Genomic DNA, 22405 nt, shown 5'->3' with positions numbered 1-22405 from the left:
TCCACGGGGGGGAATGAGGTATATAGATATTAGTAGGGTACTTATAAAGTATGCTATAGCTTTTAACGCCTCTTTTTATATACGAGAGATATTATACTTAATCTGACTTACCAGACTCTTATAATTTTCCTTGTTATTATTATTAATACTATAATATTAATGGTTTTAATCTTATCTTTATACTATAATAGTCTCTTTATCCTATATATAAGATTTTTAGTAAGGACATTAGTATTATAAGCTCTCTTACATCTATATATTAATATTTTTATAACTTAATAATATATATTTATTTATAAGAATAAAAAGATTAAACTTATATATATTTACTTATATCTCTTTATCTATTAATCTTTAATATCTCTATATTATTTAACTTTAATATTTCTATATATTATAATAATATATATTAAAGATCTAATATTAATATTATTAAAGCTATTTTTAATATATAAGAATAATAAAATATTTAGGTAATAAATCTATATATTATAATATACCATTTTTTAAAACTTTTATAGATATCTAATATCTATCTATAATAATATTTAAGTTATAACTTATAAATTTAATTAAAAATCTTTTAGTATAATACCTTAGTAAATACAGGGCCGAAACGAGAGCAAATAAATACCTTCCTTAATTGCCTTATCTTAGTTAGGTACTAGTACGGATACTTAGACACTGCTAGTACTAATAGGTACGAATACCTACCTACCTACGAATACACATACTACTGATATATGCATCAAAGGGGTTATCAGCCCCAACCATCAGGGTCCTCCTCTGTGTCACGCTCAGGCCACCCCCTCCTCCCCAATCTGGATGGTCCTATGACAGGCTGGGTGGAGCTTATTGTTAACTCGCCCGTCTTTCGAAGCGACTCCTCGAACCTCCCTCATCACCTTCAAGACGACCACAGTATCTATTGCTCGTGACATAACTAAGCGTCCCTTCGCTACGCCTGGACATAGGCATTGACCGTTACTTCCATCCGGAGCTTCGAGCTAGATCACAACGTACCAGATCAAAACGTACCAGCCACCACCCCCTCTCCCCCCCGGGCCCGCGGGTCATCAGCCGTCAACGATCACCGCCATGGCCTCCCGAACGGCCATCCCATTCCTGGTGGGAATGATGCTTCTGACAGGAGTCTGCAACACACTCTTAACCAAATACCAGGTCAGTCCAACGTTGGCGTTCTTCGCGACCACCATTACTGAGAAGCCATAGGACAACCAATGTGTTCGCAATTGCGACAACCCTGATTTAAACAGGCGGAAAACGTTCGAACAGCCCGTCCTTCAAACTGCCCAGATGTTTGTGGGAGAAATGGGTTGCTGGATAGTTGTCGGGCTCATGGCTCTACACCGTCGATTTCTTGCCAAACAGTCGCCATCCGAGCGTGGCTACGAAGCCGTCGACACCAATGACCACGGCGAGGATGGCTCCCCTGAGGGCGAAGACGAATGGAACTCACAGTTGGACAAAGTTTCTGTCCTCAGGGGGCTGCGGGTTGTTCTGTTGGCTTTGCCAGCCATCTGCGATATCTGCGGGACGACCCTGATGAACGGTGGGCTTCTCCTCGTAGCTGCCTCAATATTCCAGATGACCCGAGGTGCACTGGTCTTGTTTGTCGGGCTCTTCAGCGTCTTATTTCTTCGACGACATCTCAGGCTGTTTCAATGGCTCTCTCTTGTCGGAGTTGTCCTTGGTGTCGCCCTTGTGGGGCTTGCTGGAGCTATATGGCCTGATGAGAAGACTGCGGCCTCAGGGGCCGGGTCTATCGGCAGCTCCAAAGATAGGGGTGAACTTTCAGACACAGCAGCCGCTATAATTGGCGTTCTGCTCATCGCTGGCGCCCAGATCTTCACTGCGACGCAGTTTGTGCTCGAGGAGTGGATTCTAGAAAATTCCCCTATCGAGCCGATCGAGGTTGTTGGCTGGGAAGGTCTCTTCGGCTTCTTTGTTACAGTTGTTATCATGGTTGTAATGCACTTTGCGGTTGGCCGAACCGAAGCCGGGAGATACGGTTACTTTGATATGGTTGAGGGGTGGACGCAAATGACAACCAACAGTCGGATTGGAATTAGCAGTCTTCTGATTATGTTCAGCATCGGGTAAGTGGACATCCTCCTCCCATCGAAAGTGTGGCTAATCCAACTTCCGCCCAGTGGTTTCAATTACTTTGGCCTAGCGGTTACGAGAACCGTAAGTGCGACATCTCGGTCGACAATTGACACATGCCGAACACTATTTATCTGGGTAGTCTCCTTGGGGCTGGGCTGGGAGACGTTCAAATGGCTACAAATTGTTGGATTTGGACTCCTGGTCTATTCAACATTCCTATTCAATGGTATCGTCCAGCCACCCTTGCGATGTCTCCAAACCGACGAAGAAGTCGAGGAGCTCCTTCCCGAGGACCCGATAGAGGCCCATCGATAGAGGATTATACAGGTCCACCTAAACAAGGGACTCCGATGGAAGGATATCGCCTTCTGATAGGATGCGTGCACGGATGAAACGCTCGGGGCATCCGTGGTTCATTATAGGTAGTATGGCACGGCGCTATTAGTTGGATTGGCATATCATAATTAGGTATAATGGTCGTTCGGGGTTGATTATCGGAGTCTTATCGTATGGTAAAAATGTCTTTCTTTCTACAGCTAAAACAACCGTAAAGCACAAAACCGGAGCTATCCCGGCCGTCAGAACGCCTTGTCAAAAATTGCAGGAGAACCAGCTAAGCCGAAATCCATTTGCGCCAGTGAAGATATGCCCAGCTTCCGAATCGTAGCCTTGTGAAACGCCTCTTACCCAACGCACTGCTGGCCTTTATGTAACGTTGCAGAGAAGTTCAGCCTCGAGAATAAACTTGCCCTCCTTGTATCTCTCGGATGTCTCAAACGCTTTATCATACTTCCAACCCACCGTCTCTTTGCATTGCCGGCAGGAGATGTCTCGAACAACATGTCGGCCGGTAGTCATGTTGCGCTCGTTGGCCTCACCGGCCTCGACGTTGACGACGCTGTGGAAGAGGTACGCTTTGCCATGCTGCCCACGGAAGTTCTATTTCTCGCCCAACGCAAAGTTAGCAATCCTATCGTCGGGATTGTAAAGAGGGGGCCTGGGAGGTGGCGGGCTCACCCGGCTGATGATGTCCTCGTGGTTGGCGAGGTGGGTTTTGCAGCTCTTGCAGCCGTAGATCTTGTTGCTGGTGAGATACGTGTTGTATGCTAGCCCCATTGTGCCAAAGTTTGGACTTTTGTTTCTATAAGACACTGAGAGTCGTGCAATATTGGTCGTGGGAAGTAGTAGGAAGCTCTCGTGCGCCGTACGCTCAACGATGATGTAGCGCAAGAGCGTGCGGGAAGGAGGGGGCACCTGCGTGCCCAGGGTGTCTTCCAACTGCGGTTAGATAATACTCGAATTATAACACGTTAGGCACAAGTGATGCGAGCGCAAGATACCTCGATGCCAACGATGTCATGCGTGTCGGCAGGTAGGTCAGGTGGCATGAGTACTAAGTACTCGTAGTCTCTTATCGAGGACGCCTGACGACATATCAACATTGCGGGGTCTGTTCCACAGGTGGGTGGGTACTGGTACGTCCCTACGTACTATCCGTAGTAGTAGTACTAGTAGTACGGCCACCGGTGGGAACGGTGCGGATCCCAGACAAAGCCAAGTAGGCAAGTCGTCCAGAAGGGCGCTCCCCAAAGTCCCATCTGTATTACTCTACGTACCTACCTACCTAGACTTGGCCCAAAAGTGAACTTATTAATGCATGCAATAACCTTTCAAAACGCTAAACTGAGCCTCTCCCGCCATCTACTGCATTATCTAAGTATCTGCGTCTTATTCTGCAAGAGCCACGTCCCGAAGGACAAGGCTCCAGTCACACATCTCCCTAAGCAATAAACTCGCAATGAATCATATAGCAATGATGTCTCCTTACGCAGGACTACTATAAACAGCACAGCTTTGATGAGAGACAATAGCATGCTACAACGAAGAGGAGCCACCAGAGGTCAAAAGAGAGAGGCGTTTTAGGCCTTGCTTTTGGCCGTCTGGGTCTTCTTCGACTCCTTTGCCTCTAGATCCCTGTCCTTGATGTTGTTGAAATGATAGATACCTTGCTGTCGATCTCTCCTCAGTCGCTGAAGGTCTTCTTGGGTCACCGGAACACCTTCGATGCTCTTAACAGCCTTCCCCTCCAGGAACATCATGTATCCTCCCACTGCAGCAACTACACAGGCCAGGCCAACGAAGAGGCCTGTTGCCCAACTAGGCCTGTTGTATCGGTTCATACCCCACATGAACACGGAGAGGCAAACTTGGAAAAAAGTGTTCCACACCATGAGCCAGATGACAAGATCCAGCTTCCATACACGAGAGGCTGGAGCTCGCAAACCTGTTAGTGGAGAATCAGGTATCTTAGTCTCGGGATAAGGCACGCTAATAGAGCCCGCGGCCTCTATCCGCTGTGAGATGTTGTGTGGCCCCAAATCCACTGGTAGCGTCTCGGAGCCCTGCAACCGAAACCATCCCCGGTGGATACCAGCAAGGCGACGGAGGCTCCTAGGATTCTTCCAGAAGCGGTACTGTAGCAGAAAGTATAAATCTCTAAACCGCCAGGGGGCTAGTCCAAATCCCGTGACACAAAAAAGGGCGTTGAGGATTTGTGAGTCCCACTCTATCCATTTCCTCCTCGGTGAATCGATATCATTACATGATGGATAGCACATTGCCGGAGCTATTCACACGCCGAGTTAGCCGCCTAGGGGCGCCTTTACCAAGGAATGGGTCCTTACACGCGTTGCACAGCAGCAAGAACAGCATGCCACCCCATGCAACAACATTCAGGCCATATATTGTTACGAGGAATCCCACGGGCGTGATGAAGTATTTCCAAAAGGCGATGAGCCCAAGTTTGGTCGAGTGGCCGAAAGAATGGGCCGGGGGGAAATGGTAGCCATTGGGGAATGGAGCCGCCGCAGGTGGTTCCCGGGTTCTTTGTTCCGCACTAGATTCCCCTAGTTTTGTAGTACCGCCTTCGTGGGGCTTGTCGCCAGGCGCCGCAGGACCGGTCGGTGATGTAGTGCGAGGTCTGGGAGCGGTCTGGCGAGAGAAGATGGTCGATGCGATGCCACCAGTTGCAGCCGAGAAACCCTCCGGCAGCTCTGATGATCCAAAGCTTTGGGATACGTGCCGAAGGCGCCCGCTAAAGGATGAAGAAGTATTGGAGCCGTTATGAAGCGGCGTCGGAGGGGAGTCACCGCCGTTCGCATCGATAGCCTCTGTGTCGACGGCCGGGAATGGCTCTGTGTTGCTTGAAGGAGATTGCATGGAATAGGAAGGCGCTCAACGAGATGGGACAATCCTTGGAGATCGTACGGCAGTGCTTGACGGTAGTTGACGGCCAGAAGATGAAGGGAATAGGCGAGAAATTGAGAGAAGAGTGTTGGGCTGGAATATCTGGTTCATCATACCTCAGGAATCACCTCTCTAAGTACGGATACCGTGAGTACTTATCTCTTTTATATACCTTAGCGGGCTTTAAAAATATGGCATTGACTTTAATCCTTATCTTAGCGAAATTTAGCCAGTATAAATATTTAATCTTACCTTATCTTTATAAGTATATAACTATTTATTTATTTAATTATATATATCTAATTATAATAGGTTTCTTAACTTTCTTAAGGAAAATTAATATTATTTATAATAATTTAATCTTAATAATATTTAAATAATAACTAAAGGTTTTATTATTAATAGCTATAATTAATATTTATAAGACTATTAATAAGAGACGATAATATATAATATAAAATCTTTAATTATAATATTTAATTCTATAGTATAGGATATATATAATAAATAATATAAGATAAATTTAAAAACTTAAATTAAATAATACTAATAATTAATTTATTTTTTATATTAAGAATTTAAGTATTATATTATTAGGATTAGATATATAAGAGAAAGAAAGTAAAGATATATAATAAGATAAGTTATTAAGCTTATAATAATAATATTATACTTATAGGGCTTAAGATAATTATACTAATATCTAAAAAATATAAAGGCTTAATAAAAAAAGCTAATCTTATAAGTATTTATTATATAACCTCTTTTAAGCTTATTATATATAATTCCTTATTATTAATTAGATCACTATAATCTTACCTATTTTATTCTATATATATATATATATATATATTAAGTATTAGGGATAGACTACTATATATAAGAATATAAATAAGGGACCTATAATAATAAGTACGTTATTAAGGGCCTTATAAGTAGGGCTCGAAGAGGCGGTCTAAGATAAAAGGGGGTAGGGGCTAAGCTATTAATACTATAATAACTATAATAATAATATAAAGACTATAAGTTTTAGGCGGGGTTAGTTAGGTATAATATCGCTTATATAGATAATCGGTATATACGATAAGTTATCGTAGGCTATAATTATAGCCTAAGGCTAGATTAAACTAAAAGTTATAGCTTATAGAGTAATAAGATTAATATATAAGATTAGGTAATAAATACTTTAATTAATAATAAAAAAAGAATAATATAATATTAATTATCTATACGATTAATACTAGTCTTATATATATATAATAAAAATAATCTTAAGACCTTATAAGTCGGTATCTTTTATTATAACCTTTAGTTTATAGCCTTTTAATATTATAAAAAGTAATAAAAAGAGGGTATTCCTAATATAATATTAATTAAAATTATTATAAATATAAATATTAGTATTCTAATTATATAATATATTTATATTAATATTAATAATATATTTATATAAATCTTAATTATAATTACTTTCTTTTTATAATATATAATATATAATTAATTTTAATAATTAAATAAGATAATAATAATAATAATTAATTTATTATATTATAAGATTAAAGCTTATTAATAAGCTATATAAGGTTATATATCTATCTTATTAATATAATAAGTTAAAGATAGATTATTATATATAAGATTATAAGTAAGGGATTTATAACTAATAAAGCTATTATTAAGAGGCTTTATAAATAATACTTATGATAATTAGCTATAATAAAAATAAGAAGAGATATTATTAATATTATAATAGTTATAATAATAATATAAGGGTCTTAAAGCTTTAATATATTAGATTAAATATAATATTACTTATATATAAAAATAATAATAATAACTTTAATTTTATTTAATACTTAGCCTATTAATAGTTTTATATTAATATTTTTTATATATAGCTATAATATAAACGATCTAAATAGATCCTTAATCTAGTAAATAAAGCTTATTTAAATCGATTATATAAATAGATTATTATATTTAATATTATTAATTAATTAATTAGATCTCTTATCTTTTATCTATCTATTATAATCTTATCTAGTCTTATACTATATAACCTATATTATATAATCTATATTATATATATTATCCTTTATCGTAATAAGCTATTAATAAGCTAAGTATTAAATAAAATAAGACTTTTAGCTATATTTTTTATAGATAATTAATATATATAATAACTTAATTTAAATTATAATTATAGCTAAGAATTAGATTAGCCTAAAGATTATAGTTTATAAATTAATATAATACTTTATAATAAGTAAACGCTAAAAAGTATAAGATTCTAATCTATAATACCTTAGACTTAGTTATATACTTAATACTTATATACTTTATTTATAAGGTAAATATATTATATTATATAGCTTACTTAATAAACTTTAATCTTAATAGATAATAAGCCTATTATTATTATTATTATCTTATTTAGCTAATTAACCTTATTTTTATATTACTTATTATAATTACCTAAGCTATAATAATTAATATATAATTATAATTAATTATTATTTCTTAGTATAAAAAGAGACCTTTTATCTAAGATAATCTTAATTCTTAGGTATAATAATTAAAAGCTATCCTTAATACTAATAAGAAGTTTAATATCTCTTAACCTATTAATTAAGGCTAATTTAAGCCTTAATTATACCTTATTATAAAAATAAGTAATTATATAAACTTAGATCCTTTAGCTATAAAAGCTAAAAAGGCTTTAAGATAAGAAAAAGATATTTTTATAAGTATTTACCTTAAATAAAGTTAAATTACTTTTAAAATATTAATAATATTTTTATAAAGTATCTAATAATAATAAAAAAAGAAAGGTAAAGATTTATAATTTTATTATTTTTAAACTTAAAATAACCTTTTAATAAAAAGATAATTAATTTAATAACTTATATTAATTATTTAAAGGTAATACTTATAAATATTAATAAGATTTAAAGAAAATCTTATTTAGCTTTAATATTAATATATATTTATATTAAAAGTATTATCTTAATAAATAACCTATAAAAGAAAACTAATAAAGCTTTTATAATAATTAAGCTAAGTTTAAAGAATAATCCTTAACCTTTTTTAAAAATTTAGCTTTAAAAAAGCTAACTTTTATAAAATAATTAAAAAATATTTATTAAAAGAATAATTAATATTTAAAAGATTTTTATTTATACTTTAATTTATTAAGAAATATTTTTTTAAAAAAAAAGAAATAATAAATATTATATTATTATATTTAGCTTTAATTATCTTTTTAAGAATATATTAATATTTATATTAAGGTAATCTTTTTTATTAAAGAAGAAGTTATTATATCTATAAAGCGATTTTAAGAGTTATTATAGAAAAACGGTATTAAAAGGATAATAATTAGCTAAGCTTATAATATTACCTTAAATAAGGTAAAATTAATATAACCTTAATATATAAAAGAGATAATCTTTTATTATAAAGAACCTTTATATAGCTTATATACTTTAATATTATAATAAATACTAAGGTAAAAGACCTAAAAAATAAAGATAATAAAACCTTTTATTATTTTAATTATAAAGGCTATAATTATTTTTAAAATATTTACTTAATATTATAAACCTAGGTATAAGTAATATTATAATTAAGTAAATATATATAATAATAAGTAAGATAATTAAGGATAAGAGCGATCTAAGGCGATCGCTATTAAAGGGGCTATATAATCTAAAATCGATCTAAGATTATATAAAAAGTAAATTAATCTATAATAAATATAAGGAGGGGATTACTAAATAATAATATATAGGTAAATATTTATTAGTATATAAAACCCCTTAACCTCTTTTAGATTAGATATATTTCTTTTATTTTTTAGCTATTAATAATATATAGCTATATTAATTATTATATTAATTCCCTTTAATATAAGTATATCTCTTTATAGCTAATAATATTTCTTTACTTAGATTATATCTTATTTTACGTTATCGAATATAAAACGATATAAACCCTCTTAGCTACCCTATAGCCGGGACCGACCGTTATAATATTTATATATTTTATCTATAAGGTAAATATATTATATTATATAGCTTACTTAATAAGCTTTAATCTTAATATATAATAGACTTATTATTATTATTATCTCGCTTAGCTAATTAACCTTATTTTTATATTATTTATTATAATTACTATAAGGGATAAGAGAATATATTATTATAGGATAAAAAGAACTAAGTTTATTCTTAGAGTTAATAAATAATATTTAAGATAGATATCTTTTATAAGGGGGGAGTTATTACGATAAAGAAGGTATATATAGTTATATAATATAGGTTATATAGGTTAGATAATATTATAGCTTTAATATATAAGAGATAAAGAATTAATTAGTTATTTAATAATAGTAGATTTAATTAGTTTATTTATAAAGCCGATCCCGATTAGCCTTATTAGCCGGATTAAGGATTATTTTAAATTACTTATATTAGATATCTAATTAATACTTATTAAATTATAATTAATATTCTTTTAAGGTAAATAGATAAATAAATAAAGATAATATAAGATAAATAAGGAATTAATATTATTAAATAAGCTTTAAAAAGAGATATTAATTTTATTATACTACGATATAATAAAATATAGGCTAGACCGGCTTATATAAGTTAATACTAAGGCTATAATATTATAGATATAAAAATATATAAGGTATTAAAGTATATAAATATATCTATTTTAGCGGTTATAAGAATAGAAAAGATTAATAAAGATATAAGTAATAAAGAAATAATAAATATAATAAGATAAAAATAATAATAAAAAGATATAGATTAATAAGGTATAAAAGAAATAATATTATATATTAATTAATAAAAATATAATAAAATAAGGTAATAATTATAAGTATTATTATAATATTAAGGTAATTATATAATTATATAAATCTTATAACCTTATAGGTAAACCTTAATACTTAGGGATAAGTATTATATAAAGGGGGATAATTATAATAAATAAATAGTAAGAGATATAAGATCTTAATCTATAATACCTTAGACTTAGTTATATACCTAATACTTATATACCTTATTTATAAGGTAAGTATATTATATTATATAATCTACTTTATAAGCTTTAATCTTAATAGATAATAAGCCTATTATTATTACTATCTTATTTAATTAATTAACCTTATTTTTATATTACTTATTATATATTTATATAAAAATAAATAATAACGTTAAATATTATATAATTAATAAAGGTATTTATTACTTAAGAATTAAGTTAAAAATATAATTATTATAATATTATTAATAGCTAAAAAAATAAAAATAAATAAATATATTAAAATAAAATTAAAAGATATTATATATTAATTTTATTTATTTTATTTATCTACGTATTATTATCTTTTTCTTATAAAGTAAATAATTAGGGATTAATAAGATTATATAATAAGAATATTATAACTTATATATAACTTATATATAATCTTATTAATCCTTAATTATTTACTTTATATTTAATTATATATATTATAGGTATTCTCTAATTATTATAACTAGGTTTATAATATAAAAGCTAGCTTATAATAAGTATAAAATATAATAAATTATTTATTATTATTATCTTATTAATTATCTTATTTTATCTAATAATATTTATTATATATAATAGCTAAGGATTACCTAAGTTATATAGACTTAGTAATATAAGCTCTAAGCCTAGTTATATATTAGACTCTTATATACTTATAAATAAAATATATAACCTTAGAAAAGCTTACTTAGTAAGCTTTAATCTTATAATATAATAGACTTATTATTATTATCTTATTTAGCTATCTAACCTTATTTTATATTATCTATTATATTATTTAAGAAATATTAAATTTAGATTTATATATATTTAAGATTATATTTTTATTTTAGTTTTAAAGTATTTTTATTAAATTATATTAAAATTATATATATTATATTTTTAGGTCTTATATATATTTTTATACTTACCTAAGTAAGAGGGGCTCTCCTTAGTAAGCTACGGCAGGTACCCCGTCTTCCCTTTCGCTAACGGGTAAGACGCCGTTACTGTCCCCTCCGACGCGTCTATTTTTCGAACGAATTTTTACGGAGTATTTCTTCTGGATTTATACGGTACAGCCTCTAGGCCAGCCAACATATGCTGATGCTATTACGAGCCCTTGGCAACGCGCCAAAGCAGGGTTGTTCGATAAGTCGGAACGGTCGCCAGCCACTGTTGCCTCAAGACCAATTCAATACGCAGTGCATATTAGTACCTAATAATACCCCTACCTACCTACCTATTACTCCGTACACGCATGATCCTGGTAGTACTAATATGATGATCGCCCATCTATTACTATGTAGTGGAGTCTGGCAGTTCCTCATTTCAGCTGAACAACCCACACCTTGCAGCCTTCATACATGAAGTACAGGGCATGACAGTATGAGTGCCGAGGCCATTCGACAGTACTCCGTACATGCAGCAATAATATTTCCGGCTATAAATGCCCCTGGGTGCTCAACATTTGTGTTCGGTGCCGTCCACGTCCTTCACCCTCTGATCAATTGTGAGGCGGAGACATCACGGGAGCCTGAACATGAGATTTTCTAGTTTCCTACTCTTTCTGCCATCTGCAGTAACTGCCATTCGAGCGGCCAACCTCACCGGATATGAATATGTCGTGGTCGGTTCAGGGGCTGGCGGCGGTCCGCTAGCCGCCCGACTCGCGTTGGCGGGACACAAAACGCTCCTGATCGAGGCTGGAGACGACCAAGGCGACAACAACAATTACACCGTCCCCGCCTACTCAGCGTTAGCTTCCGAAGATGAAGCCATGTCCTGGAACTTCTTTGTCCGCCACTACGCTGACGATGAAAGGCAAGCCCGCGACTACAAGACCACGTACGAAACTCCCAATGGCACCGAATACACTGGCGTCAACCCCCCCAAAGGATCAAAGATCAAGGGAACACTCTACCCTCGCACCGGCACCCTGGGCGGATGCACCGCGCACAACGCCCTCATTGCTCTCTACCCCTACCGCTCCGACTTTGACTACATTGCCAGGCTGACGGGTGATCAGTCATGGGCTTCCGACGAAATGCGCAAGTACTTCGTTCAGATGGAGGATAATGGGCACACTCTGCCCTTTCTGCCCGGCCATGGTTACGACGGATGGTTACACACTGAGACAGCTCCGCTCTCTATTGCCCTCACCGACCCCCAGCTTTTGAGTTTGTTCCTTGGGGGAGCCTTTGGTCTCGGCAACCTGACGGACAGCGTCTTCAATATTGCCTCGCTGCTCGCCGGGGATGCAAACGCCGACTATGAAGCGCGAGACACGAAGCCCGGCTTCTACCAAACACCCATCTCTTCAGACGGTGGCCGGCGCATCGGCCCACGGGAGTTTATCGTGTCTGTTCGCGATGCCAAAAACGAAGATGGCAGCAAGAAGTATCCCCTTGATGTTCGTCTGAACTGCCACGTCACAAAGGTCGTCTTTGACAAGTCAGGGGAAACGCCCCGCGCAACCGGAGTCGAGTTCCTCGATGGTGCTAATCTGTACTCGGCGAGCCCTCGGTCCAAGAATGCTGGACCTGGAATTCCAGGAAGCGCCCAGGCATCCAACGAGGTCATTGTATCGGGAGGCACATATAACTCTCCACAAATTCTCAAGTTGAGCGGTGTTGGCCCCGCCGATGAACTCAGCAAGTTAGGGATTCCCGTCGTCGTCGACTTGCCCGGTGTTGGCACGAACCTCCAGGATCACTACGAGGTGGCCGTCCAAGGCCGGACGCCCCGGGACTTCTCTGCGTTGGATGGATGCACCTTTGGCTTTAACGGCCAAGCTGATCCTTGTCTGGAGAAGTGGGAGAATCCCGTCTTGGGAAACCGCGGCACGTACGCCTCGAGCGGTCTCGGCGTCGCGATGCTCTACCCATCAACAGCCTCAGCACAAGGGGATTTTGATGCCTTCATCTTCGGCGGACCAGTCAACTTTCGCGGCTACTTCCCAAACTACGGCTACAACATCACTGCAGAGCACGACTACTTCAGCTGGGTTGTTCTCAAAGGCCAGCCTCGCAATACGGCCGGGTCCGTCACACTCCGCTCAGCCGACCCGCTCGACATGCCTAACATTGTGTACAATTATTTTGATACCGGCTCAGGAGACTCGGATTCGGACCTCCAGGCTATATCCGAAGCAATCGGCTTGGCGCGGGACGCTTTTGAGCGCCAAGCTGTCAAGGTCCAGGAAGAGCTCCCAGGGGATGACGTTCAGTCAGATGAGGACATTAAGCAGTACATCAAGGACACTGCTTGGGGCCATCATGCATCTTCAACTTGCCCTATGGGAGCCGACAATGATCCGATGGCAGTGCTAGATTCAAAGTTTCGTGTTAGGGGCGTCAAGGGACTGAGAGTGGTGGATGCATCAGTTTACCCACGTATTCCGGGAACCTTTACCGCTGTTTCGACATTTTTAGCTGCTGAGAAGGCAGCGGATGACATCCTGAAGGAGCTACAATGATTCTTTATATATGGATGGAGTCTTAAGATTTTCGAGATCTGAAGAAGCGGCCTAAGGCTGTGTATTCTTGCTCGCCTGCAGGATAGAAGAAATCAGGGAGAGTTTAGCTAGGGCGTGTGTCATAGTGTCGAATAGCTTCTTCTATACCACTACCGTAGGGAACAGCTACATGTATCTGTGCATACTGGTAATAGTACTTTGGCAACAACCTACTCCGTACATACAGCAGAAAATGCCCACATCCATCCGGCGCGGCACGAGTCCAGGAGCTGCAGTTGTTGGGGATACGGGGAATCGTCGCTTTGGCACAACCGGCGGGTGTCGTCGGGGGGCATGTACTAAATATAAATAACCCATCCCAAAACTCGAGAAAGATGGCTGAGAAGCTGAGAGTCGAGGAGTATAGGATAGTAAGAGTTCCAATATCAATTTGGTATCGATTGACGGCTGGAGATAACATGTGGTTTCTCACCGTAGCAATGGTGCATGTCGAAGAGCCTTTCCTGATTCGCTTCTGTGGTGGTGCAGCTTGTAGCACAAATTCCCCAAACTGCCAGCCCCGTCCAAGGTGGGGTCGTCCAAAATTTGATACCCTTAGATATTCATTTGTACTCGAACTTCGTACAACGGATATTACTATCACACTAGTACCCGTACTTCGTACCGACCCAATATTTAAATCTTCAACCCACACAAACTGTACCTACCTATTACCAGTACTGCCTCAACCTCCGACCGCGTCACATTCACCTCTCCGATTCACTCTCACCTCAATCTCCTATCCCCACAGCCAATCTATAATGGCCCGGCTAGAAAGCTCGCAAGACCCTATCACTGATGTGACGTTGACTGTTGTACGGAATCTCGAAGATCAGCATGACTGGACTGGCCTCGAGATTCACGACGACTGTGGCAATCGGCCACTCATCCGAGGTCTCCCGCCGCGACGTCTATACACCCATCCAGATGATCAGATCGCCGCTTTGGAACACGAGCACAAGACTGGAGAGCGACTACGCCAGGATCCCGAGCTCGAGTGGGTTCTGCCAGTTCGACTCGCGGAGAAATGGACCCTGGCAAATTTCGCTGCCATCTTCGACTCTATCCAAGAGACTGGCTCCCGAGACAAGCGCATTGTCCTTGCAACTGTACACAGCGACTCCACTGTCGTTTACTACCTCATGCATGGGGGAATGGTCAAGCCTCGTCAAAACTGACGCGTCCATTTTTCATTATCCTACGGTTCCTACATCTCTCGGCAATGCTCCCATCAAATCTCCTTAAGGGATGAAAACCACCTTCTGAGCGCGCCTTTTGTCAAAGATATCGTATGCTTCCTTAGCCTCGGAAAGTGGCATAATCTTGTCAAACATGAATCTACTAGGTGGTTAGCTTCGATGGCCTAGGTTGTATCCGATCAAGGGTGCGCACTCGAGCAAATGGTGGTTTTTCTCTAGCAATGCAAGACTCTCGGCAAAGACCTGACGGACGGGGCATCGCCCCATCTGTAAACGCAGGTTCTTGCTGGGACATCATCAGTTTCAGAAGACACCTTGGCTAGACATCCGACTTACTCGTATCCCTCAGTCGCCGACCACGGTATCTACATCTGTTGTTAGCATTTCTCGGATTCCCCATGGAATGCCTGCGCCTCTGATGCTCATACCTCGGCATTATGCACGCCGATGCTGCTGATGACCCCGAACGGACGCAAGACATCAAAAGCCGTCCTCAACGCCGGCGATAGGCCAACAACCTCCACAACCATATCGGCGCCACGCCCGCCAGTCACCTCCTGGATTCGGGAAACCATTCCCTCCCTGTCCTTCTGGAAGTTCAGTGGCTCAGCTCCCAGCTGTTTCGCCAGCTGAAGGCGTGAATCAATGCTATCTATGGCGAACAGGTGCTTGGGCTTGAAATGGAGAGCTGCAACAAGGGCGCACAATCCTACTGGCCCGCATCCAACAATGACCATAGTCGATTGAGAGATGTCGACTGTGGCAGCCATTGAGATGGCGCTCTTAACACCATAGTATCCGGTGGGGAAGATGTCCGCCATGAGAATGAGTGTCTTCTCAGGTATATTCTCCGGCGCCTTCATGACAGTGCCATCCGCCAACGGGATCCGAACATATTCGGCTTGACCGCCATCAAGCCCAGGGCTACCAAAGACCTTGCTCTCAACGCAACGCGCGGTGTCGCCGCTGTGGCAATAAAAGCAGTTTCCACTACAAAATTAGCACTTGGATGTTCAAGCAGTCAATTGAAAAAATACCGCTTCAAGTCTTACCAGGATATAGTAAAAGGGCATACGATTTTGTCACCAACACGAACAGTGGTGACCGCAGAGCCAGCCTCAACAATGTCGCCAACAAACTCATGGCCCATTATGTGACCACTTCCGGAGCTTTCGACGCCGCGATAGACGTGGAGTTCGCTATTTGCTAGTCAAAAGTCATCCGGGGTAAAGTATTAAAGCCCATGGGAAAACAATGTAAAACTTACGAACCGCATAACGCCGTAGCTTGAACCTTGACAATGATATCTCTATCATCCCACACTACCAAACTGTCAGTGCTTCCAGGCGGCGAGAGCCGGTTGGGGGGGGGGGATAGCTTGGGGGGATTACAAGCTGGTTTAGGGCGATCTTGGACGGAAACCATATAGGGACCGTCAAACACCACGGCCTTCATCGTTGTAGAGCCAGACATGGTGACTTTTGAACCCGAGAGCAGGAACCCGTGTGCTTGTCGGTCGAACCAGCGCTTAGACGAAGTTTGGCAAGTCCACAAGCGCAGAATATATCAGTCCCAAGGCTTCTATCGTGGCCCCAAGACACAGTCGTCCAGACTTTCGGAGGAATTGCCAGCGACACCGGGACGCAAATCGTGGTAATAACTCGTTGACGGTGGGGTTTGTCCAGGCCCACTCCGTTCGCGGACTCCCCTTTATTCCCTCATCGTGACCAAGACGGCCGCAGTAGAAAGTAGCAATCCTAGCGTTCACCCAAATGAGCGCTGCTTTTAAGGGCCTCAGCTAGAGAGACGGCAGGGAATTTAGACACCTTACTTATCAGAGTATTACGACGATGATCGAGACTTGCTAGGTTGTTACATTTATGCCAGGTTTGGGGTCTCTGGGGGGTCGGTGGGTGGTCGGCAGATCGAGCTCGCGGCCGGATTCGTTCCGGGACGAAGCAATAATACTCGCATCATTGGTATAGAGGGCAGTCAGGTCTACTGGGTGAATGAGGGATATACTATGTTTAAGTATGCGGTAGATAAGTTGTTAACCGGAATGAGGCTCATGGGGCATGGCTACTTGTATTACGAGAGCGAGTACTATCGGAACCGGCGCCTACTACACGACTATGTAAAGTGGTATACATAAATATATATTATACGAGTAGTATAACACAGGGTTAGGCAGGCCCAAGGGCGCGCTCGCCGCTCAGGCGTACTACGAGTATGGTTGCAGTCGGAGGGCAGGGGTATGTGTTCCACTGGTTCCCCGGGTTGTGACGATTGTTGGGCTCTGACCACCGGTTCACCTAGGGCTGGCCTGCACATCGGTAACCACTTCTGTTGGTGAATTCTACTCGAGGATATGTAATAGCATATGGTCCCCGTGCGAGGTGGATTCAGATCGCTCACGCTGAAGGACAGATTCTTTACCACCAGTAGAGCATGGGTCCATTTGCTCGTCCTTATTTCCAGCGCGACCCGCAATGCACGCGCCACTTGACAATCCGTCTTGCGTTCCAGATCCCAGGTGCCCAGGGGCCAAAAGGGTCGTCATCCCAGCGCGCCATCGTGACATGCACTCTCGCACTCAGACCCTTTGATACCGGTGGGGTCTAGGAATGTGGTCAAGAGAGTTCAGGTCGAATACCCCAGATAGCGAGGGGGCCCGTGTACTAATAGCATTGCTCCCAACCTACGTTATATTATACCTCATAAAATCTTATATATATATAATCTAATATAATCTAATATTTATTATAATACTTTAATATATAATATATTTTATTATAAATTTATATTATAGATAATATTATAGATTATTTTATATAAATTTATAATAGATAAGTATTAGGGTTATAAGACCTTAGCCTATAATATCTTAGACTTAGTTATATATATAATATTTATATAGCTTATCTATAAGGTAAGTATCTAGCTTTTATATATATTATAGACTAATATACTTAGCTTTACCGATTAGCTATAGGTTATAGGACCGAAGGAATAGAAAAAAAGATTATATAGACCGAGGAGTAAGAGGCTTATAGCTTATAATAATCCTCGCCCCTTCTAGGGCTTATAACTTATAGTAAGGAGCAAAGATAAATAATAAGAGAGGATTACCGGTAAATATAATCCTAGGATAAATAAATAAATAGTTATTATTATATAAGACCCTTAATTTCCCCTAGATTAGATATATTACTTTTACTCTATAGTTATTAATAATATTTAATAATATATATTATAGCTTTATTATATAACTTCTATCTATTATTATACTAATCTCTTTTAATATTTACCCTATTATCTAAGCTTAAGTAATAATCTTAACGCTTAGAAATACCTTATCTTATTTTATTAAATATAAACTAATAACTTCTATTTATTATATTATAATATAAAAAACCCTAAACGTTATAATATAGCTTATTTAATAACCTTTAATTATATAATATAATAGATCTTTTATTATTATTACCTTATTTAATTATTTAACCTTATTTTATATCATTTATTATATTAAAATAAATAAAAAAGTTTTTATAGGTATTTACTTATAATAATATTAGTATATTTTAAGGTATTAATAATATTTTAATAAGCCTTTAATAATAATTAAAATAAATTATAATTTTATTATATTTAAACTTAGTATAACCTTTTAATAAAAGATAACTAATTAAATTATCTATATTATTTATTTAAGGGTAGTATATAATATATAACCTAAAATATAATAAGGTAATTAAATAAAATAATTATAGATAATAATAGTTATTTTTAGCTAGTTTTTTAAGGTTAATTATATTAAGATAATATTAATATTAATAATATATTTTATTCTTAGGTTTTAATTTTTATATATTATTTTACTTATTTTTTAGCTTATATTATTTCTTTATTAATAATATTCTATTATATCTTATTTCTTTTATAGGTTAGCCTTATATTATCGAAATAGTTATATAACTATATGTTTCTAATAAAAATAAATAAAATATATTTTCCTATTATATATTTTTAGCTATTACTCTAATATATTATATTATCTCTTAATTATAGCTTATTATAATTATATATATATTTTATATTATTATTTATCGAAATATAGGTTATTAATATATTTTTTATTTCTTTATATTAGAAAAGTATTATTAGCTTTTTCTTTTTTAAGATATTTATTATAGCTATAATAGATTTATAATATCTAAGATATCTATCTATAATATATATATTAAGGCTTAAGATATTTATTAGTAACCTTTATATAAGCTTTTATTTCTATATAAAATAAAAAATATATAAGGCTAGTTATATTTTTTATTATAAGTAATATAACCTTTTATATACCTTATTAATCTTTATAATCTTATATTTTAAAGTCTTTTATATATTATATTATATAGGTTTTAAATTCCTTTATTATACTTATTAGTATAAGATTTATAACTAAATACTAATTATCTTTAATTTTATTTATATTAGTTTTCTTTATAAATTATCTTTTTAGGTTTTTATAAGAATTATATACTTTAAAGTTTATATAACTAATATTTATAATTATTATTATTATAATATATTATCTATTTTACTATTATATAGTAAAGGTATATATTTAATAATATAATAGCTTATTTTAAATCTTTTAATATAAGCTTTTATATAATTTTTTACGATTAATACTTATTATATAATATTACTTTTTCTTATTATTATAATAGGTTTTATTATTTTTATCTATATATAATATATTAATATATATAGATTAGATAGATCTACCTAATCTAATAATTAAATTATATAAAACTTAAGTAGAGTTAGATTATTATAATATTCTTAATTAATCTAACCTATCTATTTTAATTTTTATATAAATATATTAATCTAATCTTATATATCTTTTATATTATCTATATTACCTATATTACGTATCCGCGTTATTTACCTTTATTATTTATATCTATAATAATTCTTTAGCCGTAAATAATATCTATCTTAGATATTTATAATATAATAATAAAAGGCTTAAAGCGATTAAACCTAACTATTTATTACTACTATTATTATTATTACTACTATTATTATTATTATTATTATTATTATTATTATTATTATTATTATTATTATTATTATTATTATTATTATTATTATTATTATTATTATTATTATTATTATTATTATTATTATTATTAAAGAGAAAAGTAAACTAATCTATTTAATTTAGATTATACTTTCTAATAGTTATTAGGAAGTTTTAGATTATTAGCTTTAACTAATAGGAAAGATATATAAAAGCTAATATATATTCTCTTTTTTTATTAATATAATAATATATTAAAGACCTTTATATATTTAGTATAATTAATTAGGAATATCTCGATTAATTATATAATAATAATAAGCTATATAATAAGATATTAAGTAACTTATAAGTTAATTATTTTAATAGCTTAAATATATTTATGATTATATAATAGGTAAACGTTAAAAGGCATAGGATCCTAATCTATAATACCCTAGACCTAGTTATATACTTAATACCTATATACTTTATCTATAAGGCGAGTATATTATATTATATAGCTTATTTAATAAGCTTTAATCTTAATATATAATAAATCTATTATTATTATTATTATTATCTTACTTAGTTAATTAACTCTATTCTTATATTACTTAATATAAATTAAATACCTTAAAGGCTAAAAAATATATAGATTTAAAGATTAAAATACTATAAATTAAGTATAATTAAGCCGGTTTCTTAGCCTAAGGGTATATAATAGAAATAATAAGATAACTAAGAAAGGGTATAAAAGAATTAAAAGCGATCCTAATAGCTATAAGTAAAGGAGCGATATAATCTAAGGGTAATCTAAGATCTATTTTAGATTAAGTAATCTATAAATTAATAATAGGTAAGATTATTATTATATAAAGTTATAGAGATAGATAGGTAAATAATTATTATTATATAAAACCCTTTAAATACCCTTTAGCTAGCTTTACTTCTTTCTTTTTTTAGCTATTAATATATATAGCTACGTTAAATATTATATTAATTCCCTTTAATATAAATACCGTTTTTTATAGCTAATAACCCTAACCGCTTAAAATAATACCTTATTCTGCTTTACTAAATATAAAATAATATAACTCCCTTCTTAGCTACCTAATAACTAAGACCCTATATTATATAAAGCTAATAATTCTATAAACTTATAGGTAAATTAGTAGTTAAAGTAATAAAATAAATATATCTTAGGAGGTTATCTTATTATTATAAGAAAAAATATAGATTTAAGCCTTAGGTAAAATTACTATTAATTAATATATATAGATTAGATAAATCTATTTAATCTAATGATTAAGTTATATAAGATTTAAATAATATTAGATTATTATATTACTCTATTTCTTTAAAGGTTTTATTACTTAAAAAGAATTAATAATTTAATAAATATCTATATAATATTATTTATTATTTTTATAAAGAAATATCTTTCGTTTTATTTATTAATATATAATTAATATTAATAATAATTATAAGTCTTATATAAAATAATATTTTTTTTTCTTCTATATATATATATATATTAGTTAGTTTTATTTATAGATCTATATACTCGGGTTAAAATAGGTTACGATATAATTTTAAACTATATAAGTTTAATTAATTAAAATAAGATAATACGGGAATCTTCTTTACTATTTTTCTACTTTAAAAGAGATCCTAATTAGCTATATTCAAATACTAGTTAAAGAGCCAGGGAAATTAGCTTATCCGAAAAAAAATACAGAGAGGGTTCTTACCCCGTCTCGTTCTAATTAGTTAAGTCGAAACAAAATTCATACCCCTATACCTCAAGACAACGCAATGACCTTCGCTACCTGCAATGAAGTGATTCTACGGAGTACTGTGAGTAAGTATGACTGGCACTGCTTGTTACGGACTTATTGCCACCACAGGATGTAGTAGTCATTGCCTGTGGACTGGCAGATCGGAAATGGGATAGGGCACTCCCTCGCTTCAGTCCAGACATCATCCGCCGCGACCAGGCAAGCCAGGTTGCCAGGTTGCCAGGTCATCTGGCCCGGCCCCGTTCGATCCCAAAGGCTTGGAGGGCCTCAGCGTCGCAACGACGAATACCGAACAGGGGAAGTCCCCAGTCCCCACTGTCACTGCCCACCCCCGCGGATACTACCCTCTTTGGGCCAAGTCCCCAGTGAGGCACCA

General features: G+C 35.1%; 6 protein-coding genes across 6 annotated transcripts; 3 read left to right on the top strand and 3 right to left on the bottom strand.

Annotated features, from left to right (window-relative positions):
- Positions 1 to 1317: 1317 nt before the first annotated feature.
- On the top strand, positions 1318 to 2124 carry ACO1O0_008046 (uncharacterized protein; the record flags this gene model as incomplete). Its single annotated transcript, XM_083197412.1, has 1 exon — positions 1318 to 2124. One exon carries the CDS (start codon positions 1318 to 1320, stop codon positions 2122 to 2124), a length of 807 nt encoding a protein of 268 aa, XP_083046880.1.
- A 711-nt stretch (positions 2125 to 2835) lies between these two features.
- MOH1 (Yippee/Mis18) lies at positions 2836 to 3246 on the bottom strand (the record flags this gene model as incomplete). The annotated part of the gene is made up of 2 exons (XM_083197411.1): positions 2836 to 3054; positions 3148 to 3246. The coding sequence occupies 2 exons, from the start codon at positions 3244 to 3246 to the stop codon at positions 2836 to 2838; spliced, it is 318 nt and encodes a 105-aa protein (XP_083046879.1).
- An 803-nt stretch (positions 3247 to 4049) lies between these two features.
- Positions 4050 to 4319, bottom strand: ACO1O0_008044 (uncharacterized protein; the record flags this gene model as incomplete). Its single annotated transcript, XM_083197410.1, has 2 exons — positions 4050 to 4276; positions 4313 to 4319. 2 exons carry the CDS (start codon positions 4317 to 4319, stop codon positions 4050 to 4052), a joined length of 234 nt encoding a protein of 77 aa, XP_083046878.1.
- A 7667-nt stretch (positions 4320 to 11986) lies between these two features.
- On the top strand, positions 11987 to 13921 carry ACO1O0_008043 (GMC family oxidoreductase; the record flags this gene model as incomplete). Its single annotated transcript, XM_083197409.1, has 1 exon — positions 11987 to 13921. The coding sequence occupies one exon, from the start codon at positions 11987 to 11989 to the stop codon at positions 13919 to 13921; it is 1935 nt and encodes a 644-aa protein (XP_083046877.1).
- Positions 13922 to 14721: 800 nt separating this feature from the next.
- Positions 14722 to 15138, top strand: ACO1O0_008042 (tRNA-splicing endonuclease subunit Sen15; the record flags this gene model as incomplete). The annotated part of the gene is made up of 1 exon (XM_083197408.1): positions 14722 to 15138. The coding sequence occupies one exon, from the start codon at positions 14722 to 14724 to the stop codon at positions 15136 to 15138; it is 417 nt and encodes a 138-aa protein (XP_083046876.1).
- A 63-nt stretch (positions 15139 to 15201) lies between these two features.
- Positions 15202 to 16435, bottom strand: ACO1O0_008041 (chaperonin 10-like protein; the record flags this gene model as incomplete). The annotated part of the gene is made up of 4 exons (XM_083197407.1): positions 15202 to 15298; positions 15496 to 15524; positions 15588 to 16125; positions 16431 to 16435. The coding sequence occupies 4 exons, from the start codon at positions 16433 to 16435 to the stop codon at positions 15202 to 15204; spliced, it is 669 nt and encodes a 222-aa protein (XP_083046875.1).
- Between the last annotated feature and the right edge of the window lie 5970 nt (positions 16436 to 22405).

The sequence above is a fragment of the Amphichorda felina genome, assembly GCF_050947745.1.
Source record: "Amphichorda felina strain 45539 chromosome Unknown scaffold_8, whole genome shotgun sequence".
In the NCBI taxonomy this organism is placed as follows: domain Eukaryota; kingdom Fungi; phylum Ascomycota; class Sordariomycetes; order Hypocreales; family Bionectriaceae; genus Amphichorda; species Amphichorda felina.
This window is presented reverse-complemented; position numbering and strand designations above follow the sequence as displayed.